Below are 26,073 nucleotides of genomic sequence, written 5' to 3'. Positions count from 1 at the left end.
TAGTTGCGATGAATATGTAGGGGACTGTAGTTTAATAAAAGATGAATAAAAACTGCAGGGCTTAACGAGTCGTGGATGGCAGCAGGGGGAAGCGCAGCTGAACAAAGTCCAGAGTTTAGAGAACTTCAAACAAATGGAGCATCAAGCTCCGAGATCAGTTTTAAACTTAAGGCTGTGAATTATTTAGTCTGTTTCACAGGAAGTGCCTGTTTTTTTTTTTTGTTTGTTTGTTTTTGTTTGTTTTAAATATAAATATCCTTGTTTAAGCACAACTGATACCACGCATTTTTTTGAATTTTTCTGTAATGTTCCTCCACATTAAGTTATTTCAATGAGTAATTGTACTGTTTATTTTACCATTTGTGCAGGCAAAATATCTTAGAAAATATAATGAAATGAAATGAAACTAATATAAACCCCTAAAACTTATATTCTAAATTTGTCTAATCTTACAGTGAGAAAAAAAATTAGATACAGTGTCTGTTAAAGCAGCGGTCCCCAACCTTTTTTGCGCCACGGACCGGTTTATGCCCGACAATATTTTCACAGACCGGCCTTTAAAGGTGTCGCGGATAAATACAACAAAATATAACTAGTACCGGTACCGAAAAAAAGAAGATTTATTCATAACACACGTGAAAAGACCCAGGAAAACAGAGTTAACGATAAAAACGATAACAAAATAACGCTGAAAACCGATAAAAACCCTGAAAACCATACATTTCACACCTGAGCCTCAACTCTCGCGGCCCGGTACCAAACGACTCACGGACCGGTACCGGTCCGAGGCCCGGGGGTTGGGGACCGCTGTGTTAAAGCAAAGTTGCAGCCTCCAGGGCTGGAAAATTGAGACATGCCAAAACCTGCAGTTCCTCTAGTGGCCACTTGAGGCCAGCTCCAGAAATGAATCATCTCCATTGACTCCTTTGTTAGAATTAACAGCTTTATAGCAGAAGTAAACGTGTTTGCAGCCTGGTAACTAATTATTTCTTTTGCTCTGCCATTTAAGTTTTATTGAGGTTGGAGGCTGTTCATTATTAGGGACACGGCCTGTTTTATTCTTGCCGTTCACATTTCCTTCATCTGTTTCACAAACACAATCATTTGTCTCTGTCTTACCCCTCGTTGCCATCTTTGTCTCTCGCTCTCTCTGGTTAAAATCTCAGGTTTGGTTTTACTTTGCTTGGCTTTAACCAAAACAGGTGTTGCCAAAACTTGTAAAAGAAAACTGAAGACGGGCCGGTTGATTGCAGTTTATGAACTGATCATGTGAACTGTGCAAATTGTTTCCCCCTGCAGGTCCCAGGAGCTCAGGACTTGGTGGATTTCTCTCCAGTTTACCGCTGTCTGCATATCTACACTGTGCTGGTGAGTTCATTTTCTCATTTTCTGTTTTATTTCTTCTGTGTTTTGTTTTTTTTTGTTTTGTTTTTTTCTTAAATCAAAGATGCAGAGCTGTTTCTCTTTCCTCCATCCATGGGCGCTTCAGTTTTCCAGCCTAAGTGAAGCCGCTACTCCTTTCTGATCAGCTCGTAAAGGTGTATCTGCCTGTATTCCCTGTGCATGTGATTGACTGAAGTAACAGTGTTGTTTGTTGCATCCTTTGTACTGACTTTGTTTTACCTACATCAGGGCTGGGTGATTTATGGTTTTAGCTTTATGAAAACAAGATACTTTGCTGCTCTCCTTTGGTTACAAAGTTCACTCCTTTCCTTTAGAGCGCTGGGCTCACGTTGTTCCCTAAAAGCTTAAATCTACTAGCTGTTTAGTTCAGCTCGAGCTGAGATGACTAAAAGGAAGCATTTGGTCCACAGCGTCCACATAAAGGAAGTAAAACCCACACAGGTTCTGCAGATGAAGCTCGAGAAGGATTATTAAGAGCTGCCTTTGACTCCAGAGTGGCCCAGTGTCAGTGCCATGTGACAGTCAGCTTTGACTCTGTCGTTTGTCTGAGTCTGCCAGTGCCCGCGCCTCTTCTTCTCTTTCCCCAGAGGCAGACCAGCAGTGCTTGGCCTCATGAGATTGGGGCTGAAATTTCTCCTTTTTTCCTACCCTGTGTTCAGCTCATCATATTGTGCAAAGGTATTAAACCTACTTTCATTTCTTTATATTTTACACCACTTACTGAAGCGTGGCTTCAAAACATGACAGAGCCTCCAAATATCATGTTTGGCTCATGTATTTCTCCATATATTCATGAAATGTGATTGTTGAGATCGGTCAGCCCTGCTCAGTGGTTTGCAGCAGCATCCCCTTCATTGCCTACTACAGCCAGCGATAATGAGGAGGCCCGCTTCTTTTGCTTAAATGTCAGAATCTGCTTGTGCCCAGCTTTGAGGGTGACCTGGCACAGAGGGGGTAAACGACTTCGGTACGACGGGGCCTCCAGCTCGAGCCTGGCTTCACTCCAACCAGACTGCAGAGAGAACTCGCGTGTCTCGTCTCACTTAGAGTGAAAGTGACATGGATGGAGGTGCCACGAATGGGTTAGCTGTGCATTCAGGTTCTCTGTGTGAGTGTGCGTTTGTTTGCATTTGTGTGTTTGTAGGGGTCGTTATCAGGCCAGCACAGCCAGAGGGTCGGGGTATGACAGGGGGACAGGAAGTGCATGAACTCTGACAGGAAGGAGAAAGTGAACGGGCAAAAGAGTGAGGGAGGGAGTAGAAAAGCAAGGCTGAGGTTAAAGAAAGGTTAAGCAGGGCACGATGATGGAGGAGAAACAAAGAGAGAGAGGTTACAGAAGGTTTAGACAGGTGACAACGTGGGTGAAGAAAGTATAAAAACACAAACACTTTATTTTCTGGCTTTAAATGTTTGTGTGAAGCTGAACGGTTTCCCTCATTTAACTTAAAACACTGCATGTCCCCTTAAGAAAAAGATTACAGTTCTAAAAACTTTATTTTTTTGGGGCCCTTTTAAGGGAAAACCTGCAGCAGAAGGAAAGAAGGAAAGGCAATGAAAAAATATATAAAACAGGGCTCTAGACTAACTAGACCTGTTTGCTGCTGCCTGCTGCTGAAAGGCAGTGGGGAGAGGGGACACTTGGGCAGTGCATTTATTGCAGCATATAATGTGTTTTCTGGATACACTGCTGCTTTTTCAGCATTCAAAGATTGATGGCACCGTGTCAGAGCTGGCTATGAATTTCAGACGGATCAGGCCTTAACTTAACACAAAAGTTATCAATAGTTCTTTTCATCTTTTCTTATTACCCACAGCTACATCCACTTCTGTCAGGCCTAGGCTGCTCACTAGGGCTGGGTATCATCACTGATTTCTATAATCCATTCGATTCCATTTGATTCGATTCAATTTAGCCTCAGACAGTCAGAAATATTATAATTCTGATCATTTATCAGTACTGATACATGTGAGACTTCATCAGAATTGTGAACATCACAGCAGATGCCTTTGTGTGAAAGTAACTGAGAATAAAACACAGAAAAACATGGAGATTTTTCTGGTCTGGCTTTTTATAGCAGATGACCTTAAAAATATTCTGCAATTTTGCATAATTTTAAGAAGTTTAAATTTCTTCAATATTGAACAGCAGAAATTAGGCTTTCTTGTCCGAGGTCATTTAAGTGAAAAAAGAAAAAGAAAAGAAAAAGACAGCGGCCGACAGCGCTGTAAACAACGGTAGACTGGTGGGTAATAAGCGAATGAATAATGCAGAAAACAGAGATTTGAGATGGGAAACTGTTCTTGAAGTACAGAGAGAGAGAGAGAGAGAGAGAGAGAGAGAGAGCTGTGCATGAAGTGTGATTTTTATCGTTGTGGAAGCAAAACAGCAAAAGTAAGAGGGAATTCATGACGACATTGATCAAATGTGAAGCGTAGTTTGCTGCTTCTTTTGCTGCTGGCTCGGCGAATTTTGGTTGGAGAGAGACAAAACCTGCAGCTCAGAATCAGCGCAAAAAAGACGGAAAAACAGCGCGGACCCGACGCATCAGAATCGCTAAGCTCCGACAGCGTGTCCGTGTTCGGGCCGTGGGGTGAGAAAGTCGAGAAAGACAAAGCTGATTCTGATGTGTCGGGTCCGCTCTGTGTTTACGTCTTTGTGTGGAATCCGTTAATGAATTGATATCGCTTTATTCAAGCTACTCACCTCTCTCTTCCACCTGCACTTTCAACTGGACCACGGCCAATCAGAGAGGTCCCGCCCCTGACTATCTCTGATTGGTTTAGTCCACGATGTCTGTTGTTGACCACACGAAGAGTTGCAGGGATTTTTTTTTTTTTTTTTGTTACCCGAAAATATTTGGTCGCACCTGTGCGACCAAATATTTTTTTTTTAGTCGCACCACTGAAAAATTTGGTCGCATTTGCGACCAAATTGGTCGCACTCTAGAGCCCTGTAAAATATATAATATAGCACAATAGAGAAGCCAAGTGGACTGCTGCAGGTTTTTTTTTTACTCTACATACATTTTTAAAATGTATATGTATACAGACTGGTTCGTGTATTTTGAGCTGGATAGGTTCATAAATCTGTCATTTATTTTTTGTTTCTGTAGTCAGTGTTGCAGGGCTGTGGATACAGGGCAGTACTGCGTAAACCTAATTAGCAAGTTTGTTTTTTTTTCATCGTCACGTTAAATCACATCACCCATCAGTGACTGCCCGAGCCACTGTGTAGGACAGATTTGTGTTTTGGCCCTGGTGTGTATATGACAAGGTTAGGGAAAAGTGTGTTTGCATGAAGTGCTGTACTACAGATCTACAGTTTCTGTAATGATGTAACCACATGTGGAAAAAGTATGAATTACTGTGTATAAAATAAAAATGAAAGGATGTCAGTGACCCTGTGAAGAATGAGCTAGGTGTAAGAACCACTCATTTATGGCACCGAGCTGAGCTTTCCAGGTTTGGATTAAAGAGGAATAAAAGTAGTAGGGGGGGATTAAGAGATTAAGATTAAATAGCTGGGGTCAGCCATGCAAACCAAGGAACAGTCCACAAGAGAGATGAAGAAGAGAGCAGTGTGGAATGGGTGGAGAAGAGTTTAAGGGGTGATTTGCGGCTATTCTTTAGTCAAAAGAGTAAAAGGGAATTTTTTTACAGGATGGTATCATTGTTCCTGCTATGATGTATGATTTGGAGACTGTGGCACTGACAAAAAGATCAGAGGTCGAGATGCCAAGATTTTCACTCCGAGTGACCAGAATGAACAAGACATGAGTACAACTGAAGGACAACTCAGGTTGATGGATTTGGAGACGGAGTTAGAGAGGCAGAGGGATGATGGAGCTGCCAGTCAGGACGAAACGACTAAGACCTCAGAGGAGGTTCATGGGTGTAGTGCAGAAAGTTGTTGCAACAAAAGATGCTACAGATTGAGGGACGAGGAGGACTTGGAGAAAAATCTCCATCTTTTGAAAAAAAAAAATCTGACAAGTTGAGGATGGAAATTTGCTGTGTCACAGCGGCCAAAATGAAAACACAACCTACAACGGAATGGCTTAAATGAAATAGAACTGGGCAACAGAACAGAATACAACAAAACAAAAGTAATTTATATCGTAGCAAACTGAAACAGAGCTCACGTCAAGGTGCTTTATGTTGTAGGGACAGTCGCCCAATGTAAGTAAAATAAATTTAGTTAACAAATAAAGTGAAAATGCTTAATGAGTAAAATAAATATGAAAATACAGCAAATGTAGGAAATATAGATAAATAAAGTTTCAAAAAATACAACAAAATAAATAATGGTTGAATAGTACAATAAAGTGGATCTGTGGCATAAATAGCTCAATAAATTCTCCAAACCAAAACAAAATTCAATATACTGCTTCAAGAGGGAGTGGTCGGCGTCTGATTGGTTGAATCAAGTAACAGGTGAGGTGTTATTGGTCCGTGGGGAGGGAGGAGAACTACCATATGGTGATTTTTCTCATCTTACTGACCCCTTAAAGCGCCTTAATGATGTGGAAGAGGCAATCAGAGAGGGAGGTTATGAGAAGAGCGAGGGTCACAGGAAGGGAAGAAGGGAGCACTGAGATGTGGAGGCTAAGCAGGAGGAGTGAAAAGTGGAAGGAAATAAGAATTTTCCACAAATCTCAGTCATTAGAGCCTCAGCAGCACTTGAACCAGCCCTGCTATATGTTGCTGAGGCCTCAATCAGCTGATTGGAGATAAGCTGTTGCAGAGAGTAGGGAGCAGAGGGAGGTCACGGGAAGGTTAAAAGGGCAAAAACAGGAAGACGAGGGTGAAAATGCAGCGAGAGAAGAGAGGGGAGGATGGATGAGAAAGGAGGAATGAAGCACTCGAGATGAAGGAGAAAGGGGGGAGGAAAGGAGCACGCTGCTGCTCGGGAAGGTGTTGAAAGGATTGACCCCTGAACCTTCGGGGTCACACACTCTTAGTCATTTATGTTCCCCCTCCTCTCCTCCTTCTCCTCCTCCTGCTGCTGCCATTTGATGATATTTTGTTTGCGTTTCTATTAAAATGCAGAAAGGACACAAGATTAGACACACTCAAACTCTTTTGTGTGTTAAAATAAGCTGCGTTGCGGCGCTTCGAGTGACAAGCCGTCGGGTGGAGATGTTGATTTAATATCAGAAAATAAAACCAGTTGTCTCGCACAGTTTGTGCACACACACACACACGCACACACAGTCTGATTGTTAAATGTTTGAGAATGTCTTGTACTTCCACAGGCACACGCTTGTAGCACTTTCATTTATTTTTCTAGCAAACCTGGACGTGGAATCCCATTTGCAATCAAGACCTCCACTCCCCCCCCCCCCCCTCCCCTCCCCTCCACTATCCACTCTTCTCCCCTCTTTCCCTTTTCCACCTTTAAGGCCCACAATTTTCCAACGTGGAGCAGCGGCGAGCCCGAACAATACTCCTTTGTTACACTCGCACACGTACCGCACGTTGACAAATGTGGGCAGAGCTGCGATGGATGTAAACATGGGCCTGAAGCCCAGCGTGTCAGGCAGAGACGAGGGGAAGGAGAGGCGAGGCGAGCAGCGGTAGCAGCCAGTCCATCAAACCGGTCAGACTGGGAACTCTGAGCTGCAGCACGACAGCTGGAACAAAGCAGCTGCTCTAACAGATCCTTGAGTCTTTTTAAAAAAAAACAATTTTAGAGAGCATTACCATATACAGGCAATTCGTCTAGTAGGTCTTTTATTTTGAAAGTTCCCTTGCTTCTAACCAACTACTTCTGCTCCTTCTCAGCTTGTTTTTCTTAAATAAAGTAAAAATAGGATAACATCCTCTTTGCAACTAGGAAAAACATGTAGCTGCTTGGAGATTGAAGTATTTTTTTCTGGACTTTTTAGCCTTTATTATGACAGGACAGTTCTGAGTTGACAGGAAAGCTGTTGCACGCACCAAAACATCCAGGCCTCTGCAATAGCCTCACAGCATTTGGGTCACATGCTCAGCTGGTGCCACCAAGTAGTTGTGGAGGTTGAGCATGCAACGCCTTCAACCTCTGAGCGACGATTGGCGATCACACAGTGTGCACAGGTCACATGGTGGAAGGCAGCCTCTCTCCAACAATTGCGGTCCGACTTGGTCACTCTCACAGATTGCTGAAGCTTCATTACATTCTTTCTTACCCCTCCGGTTTGGAAAAACCTGCCAGAGATATAAAGTTGCAAAATCCTTCTTCTTTACCTTTCTTAAAGTAAGACAGGGGCGTAGAGGGCAATTTGACTGTGATAAGAGATATACATTTGCTAAATGAATCTTTTTGTATTAAATACGATATAAAACTAGTGACTGAGACTATAAATCAAACAGTGTTTTCTCGAAGACTTAAAAAGAAATGAAAAGTCTATTACATTTCATATATACACTCTTATTGTTGGATGCTTACAATAAAAATGGGCTGAAGTTTCAAATAAAGGGGTCAGGGTGATGGGATGTTGGGCTATAGTGGAGGAAAAATGTCTATAAAGAGATCAAAAAGGTGGAAAAAGTCTGACTTCTTGACCTTTAGCAAGCAAATGTGTTTACTTCAGTAAAGGTGGAAAACTTATGCTCAGTCACGCTCACTCCAGTGGGAGAATGTAGTAGTTTATTTATGAGGGGAACCTGCTTGTTATACTTTTTTTGTTGTAATTACACTGTTGATTGGTGGATGTGCATATAAAACAAAGATTCACATAATGAAGTTGGTGTGTGAACAGGTACATTCTCAGTATGGTCATCTCAGACAGTATAGAGCGCAGGAGTAGACAAGCCCCACCCACCAGTTCCTCACACCCTCTGTTTGTGTGGGGCAGCCAATCAGAAGAAAGCTGGTGCCATGAATATAAATAAATTGTCTGTGAGCAGTTATTAGAAACATTTCTGTCTTTCTTTGTTACCAGGTTTTTGGTCGGGTTCATGTTGTTGTAATTTATTCACGTCTGATCCTCGTGCCGTCTGATCCTCGTGCCGTCTGATCCGTTCTTTCTTTGATTCTCTGCTGGCTCCGCCTGCTGGTGTTCTTCTCTCTTTCAGCTCCTCTCTGTTTTGTTTATCTCTCCTCACCTCCTCTGGTGATGTTATATTGTCACACAAACACACTTACTGATCTCAGCCCGTGTTTCTCACCCTGTGCTCACGCTCTCTCAGGGACAGCGAGCGCTGTATAATGCAGAGTTCACGGCGGTTTGATGCCTCTCATTTGTTGAATACACATTGTTCCACTGAGGGTCAAACTGGGAATTAAAAAACACAGTTTTGTCACCTCCAAACAAGCTCAACCTAGTTCTGACACAGTACCAGGGAGAACTGTATTTCTACCATTCACCACATTGTTTTGTTGGCATCTTTGTTTTCAAAGGGCACGGTTTAATCAAGGGAACGACTAAAGAGTGTAGCTGAACATGATGCCAAAATCCACTTGATTTTTCACATACAGCACTTTAGATCTTCATTTTTTTAACAAATACTTTTTTGTTGATATTCTTTTTTCTTTATTTAAGTTTTGAAAAGGAGCCCGGACAGATCAAGCATGAAGGACAAGGTTGTTTGCAAACCTTAGAAATACAAAAGGGCGACAGACGGAGAGCGAGAAAGGAAACTGTCCTTTATGGCTCAGTGACACTAGAGTCAAAATATGACGGACATCGTATTATATTCATATTTGGCGACTGATTGCAGGTAATTGTGGTGACCATTTTCAATTGCTACTTTTAAGGCAGTGGCACAGGTCGCCTGGTGTTGATTTGTCGCAGTGAATTGCTGTATCAACACACACAGATTGTATATAATCGCCAACTTGACCCCATTCAATCAGAAACTAATAGCAGACTGACTCTTGTCGCCATTTCATTGCCGTCATGATGCACCAAAATCGGATTGAAGGTGGCAGTGGTTGCAGACCTGTCTTCAAAGCGGCCGCTTCAAAGATGATGAGATCACAACTAATGTGACTGCAGCATTAGAGAATTGGTTAAAGTATAACGTTGGAAGCTAATCACGATATTGATCATTAAATTCCTATCTCTTTAAATAACTGGGGCAATGGACTGCAGGGAACATGAACATAAATGTAATTTCTGAATTTACAAATTTCATATTTCTCAAAAGAAACTGTACCGTGAGGAGGGACGCCTTTAACACCGTTTGTCTGATCCCAGATGGAGGGCTAGCATGAACACAGCACACACTGTCTGTGTGTTTTCTGGGACCAGGTTGTTGGCAGTGGGGTTAGGCCTCGAAGACTGGACTTGTTCCAGGGTATCCAATAGATGCTCTGTGGCATTTGGGTCGGTGCTCACTGAGCTGTTCCTGAGCAGGTTTTATTTTACGATGGAGCATATTATCCTGCCTGGTGATGCTGTTGCTTTTTGCCATGAGCATATGCATATCAGAGTGACTTCTACTTGAATGCTGGCACCCTATGTTTCCAACAGAGCAGTTGTGTTGTCATAATTAAAGACAAAGTGTATTCATTTATTTTTGAAGCTGTCAAATGTCAAAGTTGGTAAAACAGTGGTGTTTTTGTGTTTGTGGTGTATTTTTATTCCTGTATCTGACCTCCTACAACAGTAACGTCAGCTGGGTAGATATACGTGCGCTGGTCTGGTCAGTAGCTCAGAGAGCTTGTCATGTTATCTGCCCACTCCTGGGCCTTTATCTCTGAGCTCACCAGTTACTGTGGGATCTGGATACGTGTGTGTGTGAGAGAAAGAGAGAGAGACTTGTGGTCTATCTTAGCACAACAGAGATAAGGGAGAGAGAGCTTCAGTGTAATGGGAGGAACAGATACGAGATGGTCAAGTTTAGACAGCCGATTCTGTGTCTCTTGCGTGGGTACTTTTTAGTTTGATGTCTGAGCGATGACGCTAGCCAGCCACCAAAGGCAGCTTCCCTATCTCCCTCTTACTCACGTACACACTAACATGACCTTCTCCACCCTCATGTGGGTCTACCCTTTTGATTTTGTACGTCATTACATGAGTTCTTCCCCTGTTGTCTACCAACCTCGATTAACCTGAAACACTGGGTTGTATGCTTCTGTTGTTGGCGCTTCACAGGCTGTACTTGCAGTCCATCTGTGCAGCCGTTCTTACCTCCAGTTTGTGTTTTTAGGGTTTGCGTGATGTGTTTGAGAACTACTACAGAAAGCAAAGGAGGAAACAGGCCCGTCTCGTACTGCAGCCCCACTCTAACATGGTATGACTCCACGCCCTCACTTTGTGTGTTACTCGATGCACTGTTATGTCCACAAACTCCTAACTACACTGACTCCACCCTAGCCCTACACACACACACACACACACACACTCTCTCAAGCTGTTTTAGCAGCCAAGTGGCCTAAACTTGCTAGTGACGCCCTGGCAACCACCAATGTATGTACCAACATGTTGGCCTGTGGTGGCTGACTTCCTACTGGTCAAAAACTACTCTACTGGTTAAACTGGTCAAAAAGAAGGTATATGGTGCTGCAAAGGAAACCTTCTCATGATCACTTTGGACACCTTAAAATTAGGCTTAAGGTAGAAAGATCACAGGAACATGATAAACTGAGGACTGATAAGTTTGTTTAGTGTTGAGAACAAAAGGCAAATACTTGCCCAACGAAATGAAACTGCAGAAAGTGCAACACAAACCAGAAACTGAGAACATTCGCCTTCAAAGTAAAGCTTTTGCCTTACTGCTACAACCGGAGGGTTTCAAGATTTGCAGCTTTTATTTTGAAGGCGAACATTAAATACACTGAAATTAAATGTAATTACCCCCCTGTTGCAGGACTCTATTATAAAGCCTGCACCCTTTATCCTGTAAACAAGTAGATAAACAGTGGTTGGACAAAATTGTTATTATGAAAAATACGACAACCTCACATAGAATTACAGTCAATGTCTCTGTCACTCGAAAATGATGAACAGATGTTGCTAATGCATAAAACAAAGAATTTAGATGCATATGTTTGAGTAATCGGTTGATTTTCTCTGGTATAAGTTTGTTTCCTGTTATTCTGATATTTGTATATTTTCACATTATTAGTAACTTTATGTATTTCCACTGCTGTTGGACTCCCTCCCTGTTTCTCCCTCTGTTTGGCCTTTGTGTTTTTATTTATTTCTAGCATGAAACTCTAGAGGGATACCGGCGGTACTTCAATCAGATTGTTGGGTAAGTTCGTCCACCCGCTTTTATTTATTTCCTACCCCTTGAAGTTTTTCTAATTTCCTTCTTTAATTTCACCCTAATTGAAAGTGAACTTTTGCCAAAACGTCAGAATGAAAACGTCTGTTTAGAAATATTTGTAAATATTTTCAAAATGGCTCATAACAGATTTCCACCGACCGACCATCCGCCCGCTCATTGTGAGATTTCTGTGTACCTTGGCAGAGGCGCAGGAACGTTTGAGTGAAAGCAAACATTCAGCATTTAACAGCACCTCATTTCATTTCTTCTGAGTGACTTTTGACCATTTGACATCTTTTCATCTCCCCTCCTCTCCAGCTGTTATTCCTGCCCCCTTTTTTTCCCACTCGCACCCCATCGTCCTCCTTTTCTTTACTGTCCTCTCATCCGTCACTCCGTCCCACTTCTATGTTGCATCTACACACATGTCCGCTCTTTCTCTCTCACATGCACGCAGCAGTGAGGATTGATAGTGTGTGTGTGATGGCGGTTGGCGTGTTGCTGTTATTCCTTCTGTCTGTCTCGCTGGAGCAGACGCTTCTATAAACACTGGACATCAGCTCAGGCTCATGCACTCACCCTCAGGTCTGTTATTCCCATCTGAAGTGCTGGAAAGTGCCATCCTTTGTCTGTTATCCACTAGTGCTTCTTCATCCATGTCTCCCACCCAAATATTCTTTCATCTGCTCTCTCTGTTGACATTAAACACTTCAAAATAACTCCAACTAAAGTTTCCTTTAATATCTGCATTTATTTTTATGTAATAGTTGTGCATGCCCACAAAACCAGAGTTATTATATATGTTTAATTAGTGACTGTGCATGTTTATATGAGGAAACTTATGGGGGCTGAAACTGCCAAAATAACAACAACAAAAAAAGATTAAATGGATGCATTAAATTACATCAAAATGTATTTTTAAAAATCTGTATTTATTGATATTACCCTTTTTAATTTTTTTTACATAAATCATGTTTTACATTTTCATTCTCCACTCCATGTTTGTCTTCCAACTTACTAACTGAAGAGTTCTCACAATATAAATGGCTGCCTCCAGGAGACACTCATTAGAGAGCAGAGGCGCTCGGCTCATCCATTTGAAAACCGTTCATTGATGAGCCAATGAATAAGCAAACAGAGAAATATATATTAATGTAATGAACTCAGTTATAAGTTAAAAAATGGGTCAACTAATAAAAATTTATGTACGCTGTTCAAAAAAATGAATGCAACACCCGATCATCAGAGTGCAACAATAACTCAGTTAAAATTCAGTGATATCAGTGTGTCCTGTTAAAAAGTTTGAAGTATGGTGAGGCAATTTTTGCTTCATTGGAGCAAATCAAAGTGACAGAGTTGCTCTGGAGAAGTAACAATAGGACAATCCTCTAAAAAATGGACTGCAGGTGGTGGACAGTCACTGTCCTTATCTTCTTATCTTGGGTTTGGTATTAGTGTTTCTTCTCCCTGCTGCTACCATGAGTTGCTACCAGGAGGGCATACAGGTTGCACATGCTTACATGCCAACAGGTTTGCTGTCTCTGCTAGCACAGTCTCAGGTGTGGAGGAGAATACTAGTAGATGGGCAGTTACATGAGTAGAGCTTAAAAGGGCTTATACGAGCAGCCGCAGCATCATCTTCTTCTTCATGGAAGGAGGAACAGCTTTACAACTGTACAGCAGAATGACTTCCAGTGCAACTCACGTGCATGTTTCTCACCAAACTTTCATAATTGGACTCCATGAGGGTCCTCAAGTCATTGAGTGGGATTTGTGCAGGTCACTGATGAACTTCAGAATTGGCAGGTTCTCTTCACAGATCCAAACAGGTTCACACTGAGCATGTGTGTTAGATGTGGAGACACCATAGCAAATGTTAAGCAGCCTGCAACCTCATTCAGTATGAACAGTTTGGCTCTGGGTTAATGTTAGTCTGCAGAGATAGATCCTTGGAGAAAGTTGTCCATAGGACGGGATAAAAAAATCAATTGGAATTGGAAGAAAAAGTTGATTGGTTGACATGATTAATGACCTAATAATTGCGTGTCTAAATCAGGTTAAATCACTTTCATGGATGTGGTACATTTAAAATCAGAATTTGTACCAAAGTGTTTTCTGGTTGATGCTTTTAAAGCATAAATCCAACATATATGTAAATCAAATGAAAACCAAAGCTTTTCAAATATGAAGCTGTTCTGTATCAACATATCAACATTTTTTTAAGTTACAGTTATTCTTTTTCAATTTGTTGAATTTCTAGGGAAATTTGTACTTTGATGCGCTGTGGTACAGAACAGGTAGAAGATGCTGCTTGGTCTTCCAAAAAAAAAGTGCACATCTTTTAGTTTCTTACATGAAGAAAAAGCTGGAAAAAGTAAAAATCTGTTGAAGAGTCAATCTCATCATATTTATTCCCTTCAGTAATAGCAAAGAGAAAACTAACCATGCATAGCCGGGCCACAGATCCGACCACAGTGCGGCTCATTGTGGCCTGGCAATGCTCGGTGGGCACTGGTTTGAGTTAGATGTGTTGTCAGTGGACGTAAACCAAAGTCACTTTGCAGGCGATTTGATCCGTTTCACACAGGCATCATTTCAAGACAGCAGCGCAACGTGTGACTGATGGGTTTGTTGCTGTGCTCAGATATCAGCATCCTCGCACGCCTGGCTGGGCGAATGCGCCGTTTGCCTGGCTGTCATTTGCACTTGCAAATGATTTTAAATCGGAGAAACATGGCAGCTCGTCTGGAAAAGTTGTCAGAATTGACTCAAACCATCCCAAAGTAATCTCAGGGTAAAAATAAGCCACACAAGTGTTCGTCTTTTATTTGAAATCGGTGATATCTCTGAACAGTCCCTTCTTCTGCAGTCCAGAAACATGTTTTCATTTGCGTTCCTATTGCCTAATTATTTTTAATTCACCATGCAGCTGATTTTAAGGATTGTTTTCCACAAAAACGTCCTGTAGAAAAAAAAAATTGGATCACAAAGAGAAAGATGAACCAAAGAAAACCATTTGTCATAGAAAAGATCAGCAGCTTTATTTTTATAAAAACCAGATTTCACATTTCTCTGAAATGTTTGACATGATGGAAAATACAGTTATTGTCAAGAGTAGCAGATGGATTAATAAACTGAAACCTAATCTAGATCCTGGTCTTTTAACTGCTTCGCTTATGTGAAAGTATTTCTAACCTTGGTCCGGAAAACATGACAGTACAGTTATATTTGCAAGAGGCAGTATTAAAATCAGTATCCCTTGATCCTCAAAGACAAAATAGTTCCAAAGCCAACTCGGTCTTTCTTACCAATGAGTCTGAGTACAGCTAACACACAGCTGGACTTGTTGCCGTCTTCCACAAGTAGTTTTTTTCTTGCTTTCTTCTTTATCTTTGTTGTCTTCTTGGTCTTTTTCTTTTTCAACTGCTTAGTCTTCAGCTGCTTACCTTGTCCTTGTTTCTTTTTCTTTTTCTTTTTATCTTTTTCCATCTTCATTGTCTTCGCCGTCTACAGGATAACCTAGAACACCGTGTTCTGCCTTATTCTGTCCCAAGAGAATTTCTGTATACTGTATCAAAAGAAACTAATACTAGAATTTCATTATGAGTTTTGGTGACATCTCTAGAGCTTACACCAGTAATATCCATGTAACCTTTGAACTTTATTGGTTGGCTAAATAATTAAACAGGTATTGTGAAGACTTCCATACAGTGAGATGTGTTGCCACCTGATGAACCAGCTTGTCCTAATTGGAGGGAGTTGATGAAACTGACTTTTCTCCATGTGACATTTAAAATCTTGTGTCTCCATAGACACAGCATCTTGACCAGGCTGAACATGTTTCATGTTTAGTCTTCTTTATAAAGACCTTGTTCTGAATAGTAGCAAGTCAACTTCTTTTAACTGTCATATTTGATTTGCCGCAACAAAATCTGTAAGAAATGGCACATTTTATCTAGTGTGGCTCTATCCACTATGAGTAGATTGTGATAGCGTGGCATGACGTAAACATTAGTGGCATCTCCCGTCAGCTGCTTCAATGTTTTGCCAGTTGCACGTTTCCACTGGTTTTCAGGTCTAGTTGAACAGAAGGAAAGTAGCTCCTGCACAAAAGGGATTAGAACAACGTCTGTGGAAGCTTTTGTATCACTGGCTTTGATTTGTGACATTGCTGCTAAGGTTTTAGGTCTTTTTTTTTGTTTTTTGTGGTGCGTAGGGGACTAAACAGAAAGCACAATTCAGTTCTATAACATTCAAGAGGAGGCAGACTTCTCTACAGCACATATATCAGAAACTGGGCAGCCAACTCCAGAACAGTCTAAAGGATAAATGTCACTGCAGCTCAGTATTCTGCCAAATATGTGAATCTGATTTATGGGTGGACTGTCCCTTTAAATCTGTTTGTATATCCCTTCCAAAGTGCACCTAAGACGAATCCAGTTTGAATCCAGGAAACACTCCTACTCAAATATTTTTCAAGTTATATCTCATTTATTTAATTTGTACAAAATCTGAAGTGTAACAAGGACAATTTGCTGTTGCGCTGGAGGTTTCAGGCCAAGCTATTTCTTGGATGGTAATGGTAGAAACACTCTGGCACCTAACCTCCTGGTTTTTGTGCATATTGAACTGTAATATAACATGCAAATTAGTGCGCTTCAGTGAGCTAGGTGGATTTGGACAGAGCCCGGCACTCGGTATTTATGCAAAGCTAAGCTAACCATGTCCTGGCTCCAGCAGGAGTGGTATTGTTCTCCTCCTCTTACTTTTGGCAGGAGCGTGATTAGGTATATTTACCAAACTGCCTAAGTAATTCCGTCTGTCTCTCTGTTCTCCTCGCTTGCAGCTTCTTTGTTGTGGAGGATCACGTCCTGCACACCACACAGGGTTTGGTCAACAGAGCATACGTAGAGGAGCTCTGGGAGTTGGCGCTGTCCAAAATAGTCGCTGCCCTGAGGACGCACTCTGTGAGGCGAATCACACACACTCATTAAATACGAAATGCATGTTTCCACAAAAGTCTGAAATGACACAGACACACCCCTCCCTCCTGTTTCCTTAGTCATACTGTGACGACCCTGACCTGGTGCTGGATCTGAAGAACCTCATTGTCCTGTTTGCTGATACTCTGCAGGTATGTGTGTGATTAATTCCTAATATTTCACTTCGAAAGGAAGGAAATCCTCTCGTTCCCTTTCGCATCACGCTATATGAAATGCTGTTGTGTTTTTGTACTTCTTGTTCAGTTATCTTGGCACATGTCTCCTAAGATATTTGACCCCAGAGGCCCATGATTCTTGTTCAAAGCATGTTTTGTAGTTTTTAAAAAACAGACTGCTGCCAGTCTCTTAAAAAAAGAGACTTTCTGTCTTAATTCGTCCATTTTTAGAAATGGACCTTAATCATGTGCTGGAAGTTTGCACTCCATCCATTTATTTTCTGGCTGTATTTATGAACTAGCCTGGATGGATTGAGTGTGATGTATGAGAGGATGAAGGGGAGATAGAGGGGATGTGGGTGAAAACCGGATGGGAGAAACATTCAGAGAAGAGTGAGGCAGATTAAAGGCGGAGGAGTGATGAATGTGTGGTTCGATGTCCAAAAGTCATTCACGTACAGAGATGAAGTGCTGCTGAATGGCTAAATTTCTACTCATTGTTTATGTTTGAGGGCGTTTCTGTTTTATTTTATTATTATTTTTTGGAATTCTTCTGTATTTCTTCCAGCAGAGAGGAAACTATACCATGGGTTTTCTTTATACCACACTCTCAGTCTTATGTCGAAGGCATGTTGTTTTCCAACCTCATTTTAATTGGTCCTTCCATCAGTCTTTATTTTGACATTTCAGATATTTGATGCAAAATATTGTTTTGAAAAATCAAATAATTATGTGTTTAATCTCATCCACCTGTATCAACGTAAAGTCCTCCTAGAACGAAGTCTTGTCAGACAGCAGCCATGTTAGCCAGTTATGTGCTGTCACAATCTTCCCAGGAACATGTCCCAGTAAAAACACCCCAAGGTCAGATTAATCAGTGCTCAGAGAAACTGCAAAAAACCCAAGAGCTGCAGCTTAGACTTTACGAGCCTCAGTTAGGTCATAACAGTGCAGTTACAAAAAGACTAAACAAGTATGGCTTGCTTAGAAGGTTTGCCAGAACAAAGCCACTTCCCTCTAAAAAGAACGTGACAGCACAGCTTAAGTTTGCAAAGTTGCATCTTAGCAAACCACATGTGCCACATCTGGAGAAACCCAAACACAGCATATCAGCATAAACACCTCATACCAACTGTCAAGCACAGTGGTGGAGGCATGAATATTTGGGCTTGTCTGTCTGCTCCAATCTCCGTGCAAATATCCTTCGACAAGATACTAACCCCAAAATTGCTCTCCGATGCATCCATCGGAGTGTGAATGTGTGTGAATGTTAGATAGAAGCACTTGCGTTAAAAAACATAGTGTGTAAAGGATGTGAATGTGTGAATGAGGCAAGTTGTGTTAACCATTTGAGTGCTCAGAGCAGAAAAGTGCCATATAAGAACCAGACCATTTACCATGGTTTCACATGCAGCTGCTCTTCTTTCCCTTCTGCAGGGTTATGGTTTCCCTGTGTCTCAGCTGTTTGACATGCTGCTGGAGATGAGGGAGCAGTACGGAGAAATCTTACTCAAGAGATGGAACGTCACCTTCAGGTAGCGAACGTTTTGTTTCCACGCTCTCCTGATAGCTGTTTTTCAGTAGCTGGGTTCTAAATACTCCAGTGCGTGCCGCACTGACCTTCACCTCTCTAACGATAAGGTCATGAAGCTCGTACACACACACATATTTGTGCAGCAGCGCATGTCTGTGGGAAACGTCCTGGTTTTGAAGTTTTACAACCAGCCAGAGGGAGGAAGTGTTTTAAAACAACGTCCGGAACATTCTCTGCCCTTCAATGGGTACTACCCCCTACAAAACTCTGAGTGTGAGAGTGTGTGTTTGTATTCGGGCTAAACGTGCCATTGTTTCAGCACCGCTTTTGTCCAATGACACCAGTGGGACTTGCAGCAGTGAGAACGGACAAACAAACACACACTCCCTCTCTCCTTCCTCCATCTTTCTCTTTCACACACACACACACACACACACACACACACACACACACACACACACACACACAAACACACACACACATCGTGGAAGCCACAGGAATTTTGTGTTGTATTGTTGGGGAGAGGGAGAGAGCGCGCTCCGGTTCACGGCCTCTCCATGGAACGCTGGAACGTCCGAACTCTGGAGTGCCAAAAAGACGCGGGGGTGGTGAAAGAGGGCAGGGTGGTAAGAAAACCTCAAGAATTAAAACGACCCCCAATGGGATGATTGTTTATATGTATCCTCTGTGGGTGTGGGTGTGTGCTGACCTCTTTGGAGAAGATGGGAAGTTATTTACCTGTGATTTATTTGTTTCTTTGCCCTCTGCAGGCAGGTGATAGACCAGGACAACTACAGTCCAATCCCAGTCTCAACGGAGGAGGAGTACAGACAATACACTTCCCAGTGTCCCTTTCAAGACCCCGAACTGGAAAAGGTAGACGATATAAAAGTGTGCAAAAAGAGAAAATATACCCTGAAAAGTGCTGCATGTTGCTTCTTGCAGTCATGTCAGTTTAATTTCTTCAATGCAAAAGCTTCTTCCCTTTAGGAACTCCCAAGAAAAAACTACCTCTATGCTTGAACTTGCTCAGGTAGCTTTTGTGCAGTATTTGAATTAAAGTTTGAGTAAAATCTCACTTAATCTCTTATTTTTCGCCCCATTTCCTCCAGCTTCCCTTCCCAAAGAAGCTTCCCTTCTCAGAGTTTGTGCCAAAAGTCTACTGCCAGCTAAAAGAGTTCATCTACGCTTGTCTGAAATACTCTGAGGACCTTCATCTCAGGTACACACGCTGCGTGCATACACTCCTCTGCCACTGATAGTCCTGGTGTCAGAGTTTAGTGCTTTTGATTTTACAGATGCTTCTATAAACAGTATGGCAACACTGATTAAGGACAGCCAGCTGAAGGTGAATAGATTTGCTCTGTTCACCTTGAATCTGATTTTTCTGTGGGCAGCAAGCAAACAGTGAAATGCATTCAGTGACAATCGTGGTTTACAAGGTTCAGAAAGGATTGTAGCTCCAGATATGAGTCCCTTCAATAAATCTATGTTGGTACACATTTAAATGTACATTACTGTGCAAAAGTCTTGCACACATCTCAACTGTATATATTTGAGAAGAGCTTGAAAGTCAATATTTAGTACGGCCACCTTTTATTCTTCAATAAAGCCTGAACTCTCTTAGCTTTCTTGTGATGTCTTTAAGTAGTTCTCCAGACTACTTGAAGGATATTCAAAGTTCTTCTTTGGATGTTGGCTGACTTTTGGTCTGTTCTTTGTCAAGATGATCCCACATTGCTTCAATAATGTTGACCCAAGTTTGAATTCATCCCTCTGTAAAACCTGTTGCCACTAATGTTCTTGTGTAATTTGGCATAGTGCAGCCGTTTTTCCCTGTTTGGCACAAAATAAAGAAATGAGGTGTTGTTCAAGACTTTTGCGCACAGTATTGTCTAACAGATCTGATGCTATAATGAAGCTTCCCAAAAGGAAAGGAAATACAAATGAAATAGATAAATATGCAGGTCTCTGTGTTAAACTTCACGCTCACAGCATTTTCATATCCACTAGTGCCAGTTACGCTCTGATCATCTCCCACATCATTCCAGATAGTTATACATTCCTGGTAGCACAAAAGAAGAATTTTTTAAGTTAGAAGTCTTATTGTCTTATCAAATTATGTCTTTGTGATTCATTTAAATAGTTTACTCCCCAAATTATTCACTCTGTAAGAGAAGCTCAGAAAATATATGGAAAAATAGACGGAAGCTGTTCAGTCGCTAAGGTCTGATTTGAGCTTGATTCAGACTTTAGACGAATAGAAACAATAGAAACAAACAGAATGCTAGGACTTTTTTCTCCCTCATTGCTCTTTGCTGTGGTTTATTTTGTTCCCTGGGGGCAATCATATTTAGGTTTTCCACTTCTTTTTACATTCACTCACGTCTGTTCTGATCGTTTCAAAAATCTCACCCCAGGAATTTGCTGCTGTTTGTGAGTCCTTATATTGATGCTATGATTCTTATTCCTCATATTGAGGAGATGATTGTTATTCTCTGACTGAAAAATTCCAAAACTCTGGGGAAAAAGTAGTCGGGATTGTTGGGAGCTGCGTCGACCCAAGTTGTAGTTACATTTCTAGGAAGGTGCAGCTTATAGCCCAGTGTTTCAGGGGAGATCGTGGTTACAGCGTAGCTACTGTGCAAATTTCCTGCTGAAGCATAAATGTCCAGAAACTCATCACTTCACCTACAAAATGTCGTCTCTCATCACCTCATAAAAATCATTTACAGTAAAAGATTTAGATGAGAGCTGATTGTATTAGCTGTCTTTAGTAATAACAAAATCTGCATTTGCAATGACTGCACGCTGATGCGGACTCATCAGTCTCTACCATTTAGTTGGGTAACTATCTGTAGTCTGTAGTACTTATAAAAAATCGTTCAAAAGTCATTGAAATGGGCTTTTGTGTGAGCAATTATTCATATTTTTTTATTCAGGCAAATATTTTCACCAGGTCAGGATCAATTGTTGCAGCTCAAACGATTCAGATTGACCACAAACTTCAATGCCTGCACACCTTCTCCCATTCATTCTCACTGACACGCACACACAAACACTCAGCAGACAGCAGACGCCGTTTGGTTGATTGGTTCTTTCCATTCTGACCAGGGGTTTTTGTCTCATTAGATCTGGCTCGAGTGGGATACAGCATGTACACACACACACACACACACACAGGACCACAACTCTGCAATCAAATGCAGCTTCTGTTCTGAAAAGGTTAAATGGTAAGCGTGTGTGTGTGGGTTATGGTTGATGGAAGAATTAACTAAAACAATGCAGCTACTTTTCTACTGAGAAGACGAGCAATCAGGAAACAACTTCTGCTGTCCAGAGGGATTCAGCAGGCCTGGGCCTCAGCCAGACACACACAAACACACACACAAACACACACACACACACACAACAAATTTCCCGCTTAACGTAAAACCTTTGAGTTTGAAAAAGCAGAACAAAGAACTGAACATTCACTTCCAGAATAACACGGATTCTGGGTCCTTCAGTTTGAAACGCATTATTAGAGTCATGTTCCAATTTGCGTTGTGCGTTCCAAATGAATAACATTTTTTATTTGTACCTGTAACTCTTTGAGTCATATAGCTTTAATAGTTTTGTGCTCTTGTCCGCTTCTGTAGACGAAGCTCTACGAATGTTTAGTTGCTCCTTGTGCATATGTGTGCATCAGTTGATTCTCCCTGGGGGCTGGGAATTGGGGAGGTGCCATTGATCCGTGACCGGGGAAAAAAGGAGACGACGGCAGGAGCAGGGATGATTGGGGATGGAAAAAAAAAACCAAACAAGAAAGTCCAAGGCATCTAATTAAAGTCATCGGTTTAGAAAAGCAGAATAGTTTTGTGTTTGTGTTAGAGACAGTGTTCCAGTTTAGTCAGACACAATCTTTGCCACAGATCTGTGTGAAAATGAATCAAGCTGAAGAAGCCTGTGTCTCTGGCACTTTCTGGAGCATATGAACTCTCTGAAATGCTAAAAATTGAAAGCATGAGCAGAATTCACTGGAGCACAAATAGTAGAAAAGCAATTGTAAAATCAAGTGTCTTCTGTATTTGTTGAGGACTCATTCCTACAAATACAGTCTGCTTTGGTCAGATTTATTGGACAGTTGAAACGATTCTGTGTGCGCGTCTGGACTCTTGTGTCTGAACCTGTCAAAATGTTCCCGACAGATGTTTATCAAGTAAAAGTTTCTTTCTGGTCTCTTGCTGACCAGACAGCACTAATCGCTCTTCTCAATCAGAGTAATGACTCCACTGTTTGACCTGGCTGGATTTTTTTTTTATGGTCGTGCACACCCTGCTATCTGGTTACCGCAGCGGCATGCCTTCCTGCCTGCTTCAAACAGACACATACATGGATACACAGATCCGGAAGCAGACGGGATGATGGTGCAGGATTTTGGTCACTGATCCCAAGCACCCCCCACACTCCGACCTCTGACCGTAACCTCTGTTCACTTTTATAATTTGGTGGAAAGTAGGTACACTTGCATGCATGTGCGCAAGTGTACTTTAGTGCCTACATGTGTGCTTGTCTTCTCCTGTTGTTCTAGACTTGTGTGTTTCAGGCAAGCTGGCATAGTAGCTATAAGGATGACATTTTTAGCCTTGGGGTTGATAAAGCCACCACTTTGGTCCAAGTTCAAATATCGAAACATTTACCCAATAGTTCTGCATTTCCGCACAATAGACTTTAAATAAAAACTGGATCTACCCACTGTGATGTTACTCACTATTATGGAAACTACCTCTTTTAAGCTACAATTTGAACATTTTGCCAATCACCATAATTTTTTTTCATGTTTTATAAAACCTGGAGGTGACAACTGAGCTATACTGACTGTTCTGACTAACAAATTGAGGTCATGACATACTTATTTGACTTGCATGGGAACCATTAACTACCCACTGTGATGTTCACACTTCAAAAATCTATGCATTCCAGGAATTCAAACATGTTCATGTGCTGTGAAAAAGTATTTACCCCTGAATAAATATATATATATATATATATATATATATTTGTGTATTTGTTACACTTAGAGTTTTAGATTATTCAGCAGAGAGCTGAGCTTTGTTTTAATTAATTATCCACAAATGGAGGAAAGTTAGAACAGTTGTGAACCTTCCCAGGAGTGAATGGGCTTCCAAAATTACTCCAAGAAAACATCGACGACTTATCCAGGACGTTGTAAAAGAAAACAAAAAAACATTGCACATTAGTACATTGAAATAGTTAAGCAAAAATGGCATCCATGGAAGAGTTTCAAGGACAAACCCACTGTCAAACCAAAATAATACAAAGGTTCATCTCACATTTGCCAAAAACAAATCTTGATGATTCCCCAAGATGGAAAATATGTTGCCTACTGTTCGAAAGCCACAGCTGTTATGGACCAGTCAGCTCTCTATAAGCCCTGGCTGATATGGTCAAACTTATCCTTGTATGTATGTGTTAGGTGTGGAAATGTATCGGTGGTTTCAAATTGATATCTACTAAAAATCTCTGTGTTTGAATCTCAGTGACCTTGACCTTAAGGTCACTTGTCATTTGAAAATCTTGTGTATGCAATTACTTGAGAAGGAAGTCACTTAGGATACCATCTGGTAGGAGGGTGAGGAGTCCTAGTTGCTGTTGCCAGTATTTTGCAGAGTTTTCTAGCACTGTTGACTTTAGAACTAACCAGTAAATCGTAACTACTCAATCTGTGTTATCAAAGCATCTAGTAAAAGACAAACCTGCCTTTCCAATGACTCAAATACAGACTGACGTCGTACTGGTGCTGATTTTCAAGCTCTTGCATCACCTTCTCCCCAGTTCGTCATATCTTCCATCCCACATCTGCAGCATCTGTTCACTGCAGCATTCATTAAAAAAAATGATGGTCTTAGCTCTGTCACTATTCTTTTTTTCTTTTTTTTTTACTTTCTGTCTTCCCAGTTGGTGTCTGTGTTTAAGAGATCTTAAGTTGGAAAGCATTTTCTCTGGCATTACTATGTATTTTTTTCACGTATCAGTGGACTTGCATGCACAAAACGATTATATTCATGTTCAAAGATAAGTATGATAAGCTCTAAGAACTAATTTATTTGGAGCAGCTGTACTTTTTAGGTGTAGTTCTGCAAGTTATTAATAATCCCATTTATCAGTTTATTCAGAGTTCTTTGCGTTCACTATTAGATATGAGTTCATTATGCCTGTTCAGGTAAAATCAGGTGCAAAGAGGCTTTTTCTGGATGTCTGTCGAACTCAAAAAACACTTTGGATTGAACATGTCAGTCCCTTGGATGATATGTGTATAGGAGGCTGTTGTTTGAACTATTGCAGTACTACCTCGGAAATTCTATTATTTATATTCAGTTTGGAAATGATTGCATAGTCTATCGTGCCAAGGTAGCTAAAGCAGACAACTAAGACATAATTATAGGCCTGATGAAGACCTGAGTGTTGGACTGGCAGGAGCCTGAGTGATGAAGGCTGTGCAAGTTTGTGACGTTTTTGGAGGAGAAGGAGATGAGGTGATGTTGGCATGAAAATATGTGCGAAAGACATTAACCTGTAGCCTAGAGGTAGATCAGCGGGAGCTGTTAGCCAGAGGATGGTGGAGCTCATGATGAACCAGTTGGAGAACAGTTTGGAAGGTGAAAATGAGAACTGCTGCCACACAGATGCCCATGAGCCGGTCCAGTGGAAGAAGACTGTGGGTGTGAATCTGTCAAACTGTGAATATGAACGAGTGTGTTGCTGAGAAACGGCATGCATGCTCAGCCAGCCCATTTGAGGTAAAGACTGGAAAGAAAACAGAGGCGATTGTAGATGAAAATGTCAACACTTATTGGCCACATTTTCCCCACAAATACAATCAAGTGATTCAAAATCAAGCTGCAGATGTCAGTCTTGTTCACAGGCAGGTATTTGATTGCAAACACTTCAAGCCGCTGTGGACGTCAGAGTGGTAATATTTCCAAAGCAGTGCTGGCACGATAACAGCAGGCATGAGCACATGCTTATGTTTGAGACTGGGAGAGCTGAGTAGTTCTTTGACATCGGACAGTTGGAAGTTTACCATGACAAATGTGTGAATGCAAATAATCTGGATTGCCTCAACCCATTTTTGATTTCCAGGGGGTGTTAACAACAGATGTAGACAATGTACACAATGTTTCTGGATGCAATTGGATAGACCTGCACCAAGTCCGTGAAATGGATCGTGGGAAGTAGCACAGCATTAGAGAACAATTAGAGGTGTTATATGGCAATCTTTCTGAATTGTAGAGGTCTGCAAGAAGAAATGAATCAAATTCATCTAAGTGACGCTAGAAAGTCCTAGTGATGAATCGCCAGATAGCATGGTGGCTTGTCTGTATTTCAGCATGGAAAAGATCCATCTTGTTTGTTACATTAAAAAAAATTATAAAGAAAGCAGTTGTAATATATCGTCAGATAGCCTGCAGATTTTCATTTGCGATTAACTGTGAATGTCAGAAAACTACAGAATGTTCAAGCTGTTACAAGCTATAATTGGCTTTTATCTTTAGGTGGGGGAGAATTAAGCATCTCTGTGGAACTTTATATGTCACATTTTTTATGTTACAATGTTAGTAACCCAACTAGGATTTAGTTATGAGTAGTTATTGGCCTAAATCTCAGCATGAGACTGATTTAAAGGAGTTGTAGGTAAAATCTGAAGTTAGCACATTCTTTATATATATTGTGGAGCCGTTTCATGACCTTTAATAATCGTTTGTCTCTTCAT

At 41.3% G+C, this 26,073-nt stretch overlaps 1 protein-coding gene across 3 annotated transcripts in view; it reads left to right on the top strand.

The window, feature by feature from the left end:
- exoc6b (exocyst complex component 6B) overlaps positions 1–26,073 on the top strand; it is a 130,251-nt gene that overhangs the window by 39,721 nt on the left and 64,457 nt on the right. For all 3 annotated transcript variants that reach the window (XM_063469495.1, XM_063469496.1, XM_063469497.1), the window contains exons 8-15: positions 1,300–1,368; positions 10,543–10,626; positions 11,543–11,589; positions 16,451–16,571; positions 16,667–16,738; positions 18,200–18,297; positions 19,067–19,172; positions 19,409–19,518. In XM_063469495.1, coding sequence (XP_063325565.1) covers positions 1,300–1,368; positions 10,543–10,626; positions 11,543–11,589; positions 16,451–16,571; positions 16,667–16,738; positions 18,200–18,297; positions 19,067–19,172; positions 19,409–19,518 — 707 coding nt within the window. The remainder of the gene's footprint in view (positions 1–1,299; positions 1,369–10,542; positions 10,627–11,542; positions 11,590–16,450; positions 16,572–16,666; positions 16,739–18,199; positions 18,298–19,066; positions 19,173–19,408; positions 19,519–26,073) is intronic.

This window comes from Pelmatolapia mariae, linkage group LG3_W (assembly GCF_036321145.2).
Source record: "Pelmatolapia mariae isolate MD_Pm_ZW linkage group LG3_W, Pm_UMD_F_2, whole genome shotgun sequence".
Taxonomy (NCBI): domain Eukaryota; kingdom Metazoa; phylum Chordata; class Actinopteri; order Cichliformes; family Cichlidae; genus Pelmatolapia; species Pelmatolapia mariae.
The sequence above is the reverse complement of the archived record's forward strand: the minus strand, read 5'-3'. Positions and strand labels throughout refer to the sequence as shown.